Source organism: Pyxicephalus adspersus, chromosome 1 (assembly GCF_032062135.1).
Source record: "Pyxicephalus adspersus chromosome 1, UCB_Pads_2.0, whole genome shotgun sequence".
NCBI lineage: Eukaryota > Metazoa > Chordata > Amphibia > Anura > Pyxicephalidae > Pyxicephalus > Pyxicephalus adspersus.
The window spans coordinates 166,216,711-166,228,791 of record NC_092858.1 but is presented as its reverse complement, the minus strand read 5'-3'; the positions used below and the strand labels follow the sequence as shown (position 1 = coordinate 166,228,791).

General features: G+C 38.4%; 1 protein-coding gene across 1 annotated transcript in view; it reads right to left on the bottom strand.

Annotated features, from left to right (window-relative positions):
- The window catches only part of LOC140337004 (MORC family CW-type zinc finger protein 3-like), a 64,845-nt gene that overhangs the window by 6,419 nt on the left and 46,345 nt on the right, over nucleotides 1–12,081 (bottom strand). The window contains exons 4-11 of the mRNA XM_072420538.1: nucleotides 10,919–11,133; nucleotides 9,832–9,979; nucleotides 8,317–8,440; nucleotides 7,147–7,278; nucleotides 5,140–5,259; nucleotides 4,966–5,063; nucleotides 2,650–2,754; nucleotides 2–124 (exon numbers count right to left, since the gene is read on the bottom strand). Of these exons, the coding sequence (XP_072276639.1) occupies nucleotides 2–124; nucleotides 2,650–2,754; nucleotides 4,966–5,063; nucleotides 5,140–5,259; nucleotides 7,147–7,278; nucleotides 8,317–8,440; nucleotides 9,832–9,979; nucleotides 10,919–11,133 (1,065 nt within the window). The remainder of the gene's footprint in view (nucleotide 1; nucleotides 125–2,649; nucleotides 2,755–4,965; nucleotides 5,064–5,139; nucleotides 5,260–7,146; nucleotides 7,279–8,316; nucleotides 8,441–9,831; nucleotides 9,980–10,918; nucleotides 11,134–12,081) is intronic.

Genomic DNA, 12,081 nt, shown 5'->3' with positions numbered 1-12,081 from the left:
CCGAAACTGAGGGTCGGGGTTCATGTGACAATACCATGGTGCTGGCACATTGCCTATACCATCAGGAAGTTTCCTCCACTTTAGACATTCATCACACTGGACCCAGGTCTGGTCAGGCTTTTCCCTAAAGCAGACAAGTGTAATACTCCTAATTTAAACATATAACAAATTTGTAAGGCTAGCTTGATTTCTAGTTTGGATGCAGGATGCAGAACAGGACAAGATGCAGAATATATTAAATAATAATCTGTAATAATAAATATTGTGAGTCCAATCCAAATATAATTTAAAAAACTTTACCAAACAGCACAAAAAAAATATCAAAGCTACTCTTATGACAAAATCAATACTGATTGGGTAACAGACAACAGAAATGTAATACTCCTAATGTAAACCTATATAAAAAGCAACAAGATCAATATTGTGCACAAATCAGCCAGGATTATTTCTGATCATGCATGGGATATATATTTTTGTAGTTAGCATGTTGGGTTTAATTCTTTGGTAAATTCACTGGCCCAAAGAATGTGCAATAGGCATTCAAGCCTAGACAACATAAAGAAAGTGCTGAAACTCTGTATATTAAAACAATGTAACATTCACCTGTGACGTAAACATCCAAAAGTCTGCTGCAGTTTTTGTGTACCTCTGGATCAGCGGGGTCAGAAGGACCCTGCTGGAGGGTTGCACCAGCCAGAACTGCGGACCACGTCCCCCGAGAAGTGGATGGCCTGTGTCCCTGCACACAACCCACCCACTCTCCCATTGTAGGCTCAGATCTGCGATGAGAGAGTGGTCGGGATTATGTCATAATGACATCACTCTAGGGGAGTGCATGCACAGTCAGGAGCCGGTGATTTTTGTGGTCCGCAGTGGCAACCGCTGCTCTAGATCAGTCATCACACTAGGCCCAGGTCTTTTCAGAGTTTTCCCTAAGGCTGGGTCTACACAGTCATTTTTAAAAATGCATGTAAACGCTCCTACCATGTTTAAATGCGTTTTTATGCACTTTTATTAGTGTTTTAAAGATTCTGTGTAGCATTTACCCACGTATTCAGCGTTTTCCAGTGTTAACCCCGCATTTTAAGTTTTTAAACGTTGCAAGCAGCTTTATAGATAACACTCATAAACGTGCCTCAAGGAAAGGTTCATGATGTAGATTTCCAATTGGCCCATTGGAATGCATGAGAATTTCAAACATGGGTTTTTAAAGCCTCAGGTTTAATGCTGGGGAAAACGTCTGTGTAGACTAAGCTTAAAGCAGACAAGAAGTATAATGCCCCCAACAATAGCTTGATCTCTAGTTTCACACAAGCTTAATGTCAAACTACAGACATTCCCAGCAATTTACATTTTAAATAATTTCATATTGTTGTTCTATTATAGACCATAAGCTACAATCTATTAGAATGAAAAATTTCTCCAGCTCTCAACGGCTGGAGAGGAAACACTTTAATCAATGAAGCAGGGTGATGTCTATAAGATTTTTATCAGCAACTATTTAAGAGTTATTTTGTCACACATCCCCACCAATCCAGGGGATCTGTGCCTGCGTCAGGCTCACTCACCTTCACTCCCCTGCTGCCAGCACCAACTCTGCTTCAGCAACCAAGACTGTGCTCACTTCCTGGTCCAGGTCATATGACACGCCATCAGCTGCCCCTTTAACTCCAAGAACTACAGTGTTCTGCAGATGTACTCCGTCTGCTGGCAGGTATGTGAACAACACCTGAGAATGCCTCTTCACCAGCACTCCCTCTGCTGGGGTGTCAGAAGTCTGCGGTTCACATCACTCCTAATCATCACAACACCCCCTTTATAAAGAAGTGACTGGCCTTTTGGTTGAGGTTCCTGCTGTTCCAGTCTGTGTGTTATATTCCTAATTTGCTCGTGTACTGACCCCGGCTTGACCTCTGACTATTCCAGACTGCTGCCTGCCCTGACCTTTGGCTTGTCTGACCACTCTCTGTCTCTCGTTTCTGCACCATGCTTTGTTCCGGTTAGTCAGCAGTCAACTGCTTTGGAGGGCACGGGGGGGGGGGGGGGGGTGCTCTAACTGACACAACATCCTCACATCTTGAGGCTCTGGAAAAGACTGGGCTGTGGCTTAAACTCTGTGCCCTGTCCTGGATTAGCAAATAGCAAATCAACAATTTGTTTTTAATCCTTGACCAGATCCATTCTAGGTTCACTGATGAACATGTATCTTCTCCAGCCTTGGAGAGCTTTAATAAACCAGGCCCATGAACTGCTGTTTGTTTTACTAGTTTCCTTGTGAGCTTTAGGTGAGTTAATTGTTTACCATCGTATGCTGATATGGAGTGGTGAAGAAAAAGGAAAATGCATTACTTACCATAATTTTCCTTTCCTGATACGCTCCATGTCAGCATACATACCCACCCCTATTTTTTGAGGAGGGCTAGTTACAGAACACTAATGTATGGACCGCCTTTCATTTATCTAGTTGGGTCATGAGAATGGGAGTGGAAAGGGATTACCCTTCGTGTGCTGACATGGAGCTTTTCAGGAATGGAAAATTATGCTAAGTAATACATTTTCTTTTTTCTCAGCATAGGGGAGAAATAACTTTTTTTCTTCTTCAAAGCTGCTTTTATCAGAATAAATACTAAATGGTTGCCAAGTACTTACTGTTTACTTTCCACAGGAATATCCGCACAGGAGAGAGTACATATTTTATTTTTTTTGTCAAGCCAGTAGTCGTTAAGTTTTGTTCCTAATGCAGCTAAAGTGAGTCTAAAAAACAGTAAAAAACATGAGAAAAGTACAGGGTTTTATGTGTCTTAGTTGTGTAGCAGGTTTTTGTTTTTTTTATATCTGTTCAGGATTTTACAGAAGGCCCTATCTCATTATCTGCCTACTTTGTTGCCTCTCTGAGAGTCCCCGGAGATACAAATAACCAAAAGGTGGTTTAACTCTCCAGCATCTGTTGTTGGAAAGAGCAGCTGGGAAACATTTTTATCCAACGTGTGAAAAATGTATTAATCTACAATTCATGTCCAGTAAATTTTACAAAAGTCAGTAAATTATTTTGATTTTTATTAAGCAAGTTGCATGTAATCCGCTGAAATATAAACAAAAATGATAAAAAGCTCCTTAGAAGTCAGCAAGAGTTGCTTCCAGACTTTCTCTACCTGATGTTTAGTTTTGACTGTGCATATTTAAATTATTTTAGTCTCTGTACCTTTTTCTTTATCAAATTTTCTGTGTGAGATGCATCACCGAGGGTGTGCAAGCATCACTAGCAAATGTGTTCCAGGATTAGCAAAATGCAGGCACAATGGAGTGGAGTAGTCTTGTAGATCAGCGGTCGCCAACCTTTCGGACCTCATGGAGCACTTAATTCATCATTTTAAATCCTGCGGACCATTATTATGAATTTTTTTAAATACATTTGTAAAATAATGATCTTCCTAATGGTGCCTGACAAGGACTGTGGCGGCTCTGATTCATTGATCAGCTCACGGTTAAGTAATGATAGTTCTGAAAGTCAAACTATTTGATGTCATTAAATATAACATTTATAGAAAATACACAGTTAAGGTCATACTTACCTAAAAGAGCATCTGAGAAATAAACAAATAAAATCAAAGCAATTGGATGGGAATCGGAATTGGAGGAGCGGGGTGACTGTTGTAATGGCCGAAACAATACTGAAACATACGACTCGTACTGATGTCACGCTGCGCCTCCCTTGTTTTTCTGTCTCTACTACAGTTTGTGAATTTAGTGTAATATAAAGGAAAAAAATTGTCATTCAGACAATAGGCATTTATGAGAATATTAGTTTTGTTTGATTATTAATAAATAATAAAAACTGCAAATAATGTCCAAATTTTTCTGTGGACCATCATAATTGTCCATGAACCACTGGTTGGTGACCGCTGTTGTAGATAACAGTAACGCCTGGATCAAATATTAAATTACTCATACGTTATACTATATGTTTTCTATGTATTTTAAACCCCAACCCAACCTTTTTAAATGTCCTCAGGGTTGTAAAAAAGCAACTCCAGCTGAGACATTCACCTTTAATTGGTAGCTGTCCCCAATGATACTACTATTTTGCAGCATTATGTCCTCTGGGGTTTCTCAGGTGGAATGAAGCCCAGTGTTACCCAAAACACTAAAAGTAGAGTGTTATAGCCTGTTCTGAGCTGCTTTGCACTTATGTGCACTGATGAGAGAAGTGCTGGTGTCATAATCTTAGTGCTGTTATCAGTATTATCCAAAACCACCCAACATTGAAAATGTACCAAAGAAGGACCAGCCCATAATGTGATGGATCAGAAAAAGAAAGATAGGATATGGGTATATTATGCAAAAGAAACATTTGCCTGTCAAATAATGAGCTAACTTCATAAATAGAATAAAAATCGTTTGGTTGGTGTAGATCAGGAGTGTCAAGCTCAAATACACAGAGGGCCGACATTTTTTAACTTAAATAAACCAAGTCGGGGGCCAAATTAGAAATTTATTGAAAAAACTTCGGAAGGTTACGACTTCATCCATAACTAACAAAAACAAACCCCTACACACACACTTTAGGGTTGAAAAGGCTAATTTCTATCTATCTATGCAGCCTGTGCGTTGTTCATTTTCTCACATCACAAGTTTGTCTGACACTAAATATTACACTATGCATTCTTGAATGGATTAAAACAAACAAAATGCCCCTGGTATTCAGGCACCATGTGATCATTGCCTAGGCTTTGTGTCACATAATGGGTGTACAGGAATAATGTCTATGTATTGCATGTATTTCAAATGATGATGTGAGGTGGTAACGTGGGCCAGATGTAATTCATTTTTGGAATTCTTTGGGAGGAGGGCAAAAAAGGACCCTGAGGGCCAGATTTGGCCCGTGGGCCAGAGTTTGACAACCCTGGTGTAGATGATCAGAATACTAGATTCTCTTAAGAAAATGTATTGTATTTTTACACTTACCTATAATCTCGGGTGTACTCAAAGTCTTGGTAGTTATGTGTTGGTTTTAAAAAATTACATTTCATAATCCCAACAACACCAATGCCCATATAGTTAGCCTGGAAATAAATAAAAAATTAAAATCCTACTACAAAAAAGTGCACAGCCATTTCAGCTATGGGAGAGAACACATACCTTCAACTGGCAGCCGACTCTTACGTATGACTTAATGAGCCTGTTCTTGTGATACATCATTATCCCATAATGTTGTTTGTTGCGGCAGTTGTATCCAAAGGTAATCTTCATGGGGTTATTCTGCACATATTAAGGAAACTAAAAGACATTATCTTACTGTAAAGATGTTAAAACATTTAACCTGGGAAGGTTGTTGTTGGAATAAGGTAAGATGAACACCACATTAAAAATATCCCTAGTTATGTTGTAGCAGCACACAACTGAGGTATCATTATTAGACACAAGTTTGCTAATGTGTACCTTTAGAATAACCTATCAGTCTATTTCCAGACGCGTTTCACCTGGTAGGCTTTCTCAGGGGTGTGTTGAGACTGTGACGGTCTAAATATATGCATATATACAAGTAACAGTATACACAAAGTGTCTGTAATGCGCTCTGGATTACAAACCACTTCCAACACCAGGAATCTTTTTAACTAGCTTTATTGAGAAATCAAGAAACAAAACAAAGGTCATACACAAAGGTCAGTCCGAATAATGCGAAGTACAAGTGGGTGAGGCAAAGGCAAGGTCAAGAACAAACCAGAGTCAGGGCAGGCAGCAGGCAAGGGTAGTCAGAAACCAATCCGAGATCAGGACAGGCGGAGTTCATACAGGATCAAATATCAGACCGTGCCACTGCAGGTAAGTCCAAACTGGTGATGACAACAGAGGTTAACAAACTAACCATTACAAGAACGCTCCCAAGCACACTGTTATACAGAGGCTACAACGGGCAGTGGTGAATTGGACAGGGTCTGATTAAATAGGCAGAGTGCCCAATACCTTTGCACCACCTGGCCCTATTTGATGGGAGGAACAATACTGAATCCTGGTGCAGGGAATTCAAACTAAATATGTCCCGCCCCACGACGCTGCAGCCGACTGCCACGCCCCCGGGGGGTACAAGAGGTGCTTGTAGTAGCGCACATACCTCTTCCAAAAAGACCCCTAGGACATGCTGTGCACGCCCGCAGGAGTGCTGCGGATGCCCACAGCATTGTTCTTGTGCAGAGGGATGCTGGGGATGCCACTTGGCCGATGAGTAGTTCGGCCAGAACGGATCCCTCCGATGGAGCAGAAAAAATGCGTTGAAAGCAGGGCAGCCATGGCATCGGCCACGCTGCCTGCTGCAGCTCTCTCTCACACATGCCGCCCGCGATCCTGGAGGATGCGGAGGGCTCGCTGGCCAGATAAGTCCCTTACAGTGTCATATATTACATATATAGAAGAATATTAATGAAGACATGATTAAGGTATAATAACAACAAAACATAAACTGGGTTAAGTAATTAATACATATTAAGCTTGTTGAAAATCTATGTTAGATTACTCAATACATGCGAATGATATTCTACTGGTATCCAAGTCAAAATATATGAAATAAATATTACATTACTTTCATCAGTGAATGTTTTCAATCAAGTTTGCTCGATCACTCAGCTTCACTGATGAAAGTGTAGATCTTTAATAAAACAGGGAGATCTTTAATAAAACAGGCCCACTGTCTACAAGTCTCCGTCTCCTGCAAGCAGCTGTTGAATGGGCCTCAAAATTTCTTGCGTTATGCTTCATGGCACTTTTTTGGCTGTAATGTTTTACAAAAGCATTTTTTCTGTATATTCTTTAAATTACATAGGAGGAAATAAAATAAAGTTTGACATACCATGAGCTTAATACAATTAACCTTTTTATAATCAAGAACAATCCACTGCAGGAATAAATGAAGCTTGCCACTTGTACAAGAACAAGCAGACACAAATCTCCAAAAAGACCAATGTCTAGTGCACTGTACATTTGGAACCTGCATCCTTGATACATTATGTATGTAATACACCATTGTGATAACCAGAATGGAATAATCCATAGCAGTGTAGGTGAAGTGATGTAGACATGCTTCTTTTTCTCCAAATTAGGATTTTTCACTAAAAGTATATTTGGACAGTAAATCATAAAGTAAAAAGATACATCCAGAAACCAGGGTGTGTAGACAGTTTTTTCTATGAGGGCAAGGTTTTTGGACACATTCTGTACTTGAACTTTAAAACCTCTGATTATGATCTGTATCTGTGGCTTTAAATAGAGAATACTGCAATATGCCTGTGACAGAAACAGAAAAAAGGTGAAAAAAAGTAAAACTTTTCCCTGCATTCCTGCGGTTCCAAAATCCTATTATTTTCTATAAACTGTTAAAACACAACATCAAATGTTTTTTTTCAAATTAGCCTCTGGCTCTAGATCTATTGCCCTGCGCTGTAGAGAAGCTTATTTTACTCTCTTTAGAGAAAAGCTCCAAAACTTTACAGCCAAAAATTAGCACAGAGCAGAGATATGTGTTATAGTGCTGCTCCTGAAATGCTATTGCACATAAATGTCAAACATACATCAGGTTAGAATGCAATTAGATTTGCATTTTCCAATCAATCTTATAGCCATACTCATACTCTGGGATTAGAATAAAAACCTAATAGACATAATTGATCTAGAGGAAGACAAAAAAAAAAACCATGCTAGGATGACCCCCCCCCCCCTCCTTACCAGCATGCCTCAGGAGGTAAACTAAGGGATAGGAAATATGGACTTTCATACACAAATGGAAAAAATGAATGACTCCTTTACTGGACAAATGAAATTTATTATCAGAGGGTCTGAAGTCTTTCTTGTGGAAAACCAGAATGAGATAATTGAGACAATCCTAAATTGGTTTCAGCACTAGTTTCTGAGGTTTCAGGATCTAACTCATCCTTAACAGGAACTGTTTGCCATTGACCAGCCCCCTTGTATGCAGTCTAAATAATGTCTGTGTTTCTTAATGAGTGAGAAAGAAAAGCACACACATCAGAATTTGTTGCAGGTCAAATAAAAAAAAGCAAAATGCAATTTTCAGAGGTGATAAGTGGAAGCCTGTAATTGTGATGAATTTTTGATTAAACTTAGTGAAAATGGTCTCCAGACCTTACTTGCATGTAAATATATGTACATAGAGAAAAATCTAGGCATTGGCATTTTCTAGCTCAAATTTTCAGTAATCTACTTAATGTAATGATCCAATAATAATGAAAATGAATGTAAATAAAGAGAAATCAGCATACAACAGAACACAAGACCTAAAACCAGTCATGTGACCACCTGACGTACACGTAATGAATAGTCACTCTCCGGAGCGACTTGGCCATTCCTGTCTTGCTGGTCATTCTCTTTTGGAATTCTTATGTCATATGAATCCGTTTCAAAATCAAATTCTGTACATCCAATTTTCTCACTAGAAGTAAAAACACACACAACTTTAATAATAGAAAATCTTAAGAATCTCCCATTGGCAAGATTTGTTTTCACCACCTCTTATACACTTTTCAGTCAAATCACTGAAAATGAAAAGTCTGGGACGATTTCCCATCTGCCTAAATGAATGAATGCTGGAGCTTTGTGGTGGTCCATTTTTAAAGGCTTGGTAATAAAAAAAAGTGCTGGGAAACTACTTACACATATGGATATGCCAATAAAAAAACATTAGATAGCTTTATCACAATTTTAAGGGACAATGTAATTCATTCCTTAAATGTCATGGCACCTGGTAAGAAATAGGGGAGGATGATGTGCTCATAGTTGGCCCTCCAAATTAAAGCAATAATTGCATGAATAAATTGATCACAATCTAATATTACACATTCTGTTTAATTCATTTGTGCAAAAACATATGTTCTAGTGTAGGGTATCTGGCCTGCTGTGCCATTATTTCCTTAACTTTTCAAAAAAGTGTAAAGAAAGAAGCTGAATAGTCCAAATTTCCGTTAAAAAATCTTTGTTGTATAACATGTATGGAGGGCCAATCAGCCATAGTGGAGGAGAAGAAGTATATTGCCAAATGTCCTGTAACTTAAAAAATATAGAAAGCTATAAAAAGGTCCAGTTTAAAGGCCTTCCTTTCGAAAAAGTTTTCCTCAGGAAAACTACACCTCCAGTAATGGCAGAAGTCTAAAAACTACTTACATTAAACAAATGGGAAAGGTAAAAAAAACAACAGGAAAAACAACTAAACCCATCTGAAGGAAAAAAATACCTTCATCCCATATTACATCTGGAGCTTCCTTGATTCTGATTTGAGTAACAACAATGGAGTGGCCTCGGTGGGTACGGACTTTTTCAGGCTGAAAATCTTTAATGTTTATTTGAAAATTGAAAGAAATCAGATCATTTAATTACAGCCACATCCTGTATAATAAAATAGAATTTAAAGAAAAGAGGATAGACCCAATAAAACATGGACTTTAAACTGGCCTGTGGTAAGCAGTAACATTTTTGTACACAAAAATCAATTGACTTTTAAAACAGATATTTATTCACAGCACATATCCAATAAAAAAGATATACATATAGCAATGGAAAGGGATAAGGACATTGGTTAGACACACAACAGGCAAATGACAGTCAAATGACAAATAACTCTTTTAACTTTAAACCCTTGAATTGGGTCAAAACTTGTATAGATATTTCATTGAAACCCAACACGCTTCACGGGTTTTCCAAAAATAATGACTGCTTCTTCAGGGGCAGTGGGTCTGACATTTAATGTTATGTGTCATATGTTGATTCTGTGTGGTTTACCAGCCTTCTTTCCAGCTGTTTTACTTTACTGGCACACCAAAGCCTTACCTTTTTAGGTTCCAGATAAATATTCTTGTTCCTTTTTTGCCTTTAATGGCATCAAGCTCTGCAAAAATTTGATTTTCAGTTTTAACGAGGGAGTGTTCGAGAATCGCATTTAGACTGGCTTCACAGTCAGATGTTCTCACCAACTGTTGTATGAAGAGTTAAGGAAACTCACAGAGGATGTGTATTTTCAATTAAAAAATTGGAAAAGTGGAAACTAAAGTGGAACTAAATCCTACCTGTTCCCATTCCCTCACAAGTCACGGCCATCTTATTCTTTCTACTATTCTGGTAGGCAATCTTCGTCCATCTTGATTCGCCAGGCAGGGTGTCTACTTGCATCTTTAAAAACAAACACAACTAATATATCAGTGGAAAGTGCCATCTTGTGTGTGCCACTGCATATCTTGCCATCCTCTGTTGACTTTCTTATCTTCCCACAACCCTCTCTCACTGTCCGATGGCTTTTTCCAATAAAGGAGCCAATTTATATTCTTCTGTGATTGGTTAATATGATTTCATGGATGTCAGCTGACCAGGAAGATGAAAATATATAAGGAGATCACAGCTACCTGATTGTTATTTAGATTGCCTCACAGGACAGGTAACGGACAGACAGCACTGTCCCTGTCCATAGCTCCCAAATGACCCTGTTCCACATGGCAGTGCCAGTTTATAAGCTTCCTTTTGATGCTCCAGCATCTCTTTTGATGTCTTTTAAAAACCCTCCAATGTTCCCTCCACTAACAGTGTTGTGGCCACATCTACCAACCCACAGCTGCATCAGTGTTCTTCTACCTGGAGCAATAAGAGCTCCGGCTTAATCTTTTTACTCCTGATTTATTTCCGTATTTTAGCTTTCAGCTGGCATGTGGGAACTGGCTTGTTTCTAGATAGTGAAATCTGTTCTAAAGTCATGAATAAATGGTTAAATTACCTCTAAAGGAAGGTGGTGGTTTTCATACTTGACTAGCATACTTAACCATGAATAGAGGATTCCAAGATCTTTGGAATGGATCTGCTGCTGAATGTGGTTGCAGAAGTCAATATGATAAAAAAAGATATATGGAAATAAATAAGAAAAGGATATTTTGTTTGTCAAAGGAGATAATTGGCACAATGACACTCTCTGCATTTATCGTCTCCAGAAAGGTCTGAGATAACATCCCCACATGCATTCCAGAGTCATTTTTTGTGAACACGATGGCGTCCTTTCCCAGACGCATGGAGCTCGACTTAAATCCATTTCCGTGTAGGCCAACAGCCAGGTCACCTTTATTGTCAATTTTGTTACTGAACCCAAAACTGAAATGTGATTAAGAAAGAACAGATATCAGCATATGGAAAGAAAAGAGACGAGAAAGCCTGTGTGGGGCAAATAGTACACAAGTCACAAAAGAAAATAGGTAAATAATAGCACAAACAGCCATTTCAGACCATTGATACAATTATTTAAAAGAAGAGAAGTGGAGGTTTACAAATCCGATTTTTAACTGTCTTTCTCTCTACTAGGGATTCCTGCAAAACAGAAATCATCATAAAACATACTGTTTTACCCTACAGCCATAGCAGTGGTTGTGCATAAATCTCTTACTGCTTGATTTCTGGGAACGTCAGCTGTATGAGAGAACATTAGCTGTGCATAAAAAAAATATTCATAATCAAATGCACTTTTTTTAAATTAACGTAGATACATTTGTGCATCAGGTTGACATTTAATTCACTTGTTTCAGTACACATTTGAAAAGCGCACTATACATGAAATGCTTTATTATAAGCACAGATAATATAAAAGTCTATTATGACATTAACCACATTTACTACATTGAATTGCACAGCGCACAGAAATGGGAAGAATTAAGTGCAGAAAGAAATTACAAAAACACATTGCAATGCAATGCATTAGTGAATAGTATTATTAATATTATTATTATTATTATTATTAATATTATTATTATTATTATTATTAATAAACAGATATACATACCACCAACATAATACGCAGCGCTGTACATTAAACATCAGGCACTGCTTTCTATGCAATGCTTGATGTACAGGACTTATATTATTTTCTGGTGGAATTTCTTGCTTCTTATGGGGACAAGTATGACTGACTGTAGCAGGAAGTGAGGTGTGGGAATAAAAACCCAACAGTATACCCAAAGTATATTGGTGAATGTATCAATTTGTACCCCCATCCATTCATAACCTCAGTGTGGGTGTAGTCTGTGAAATTCTGCGAGACATAATGGT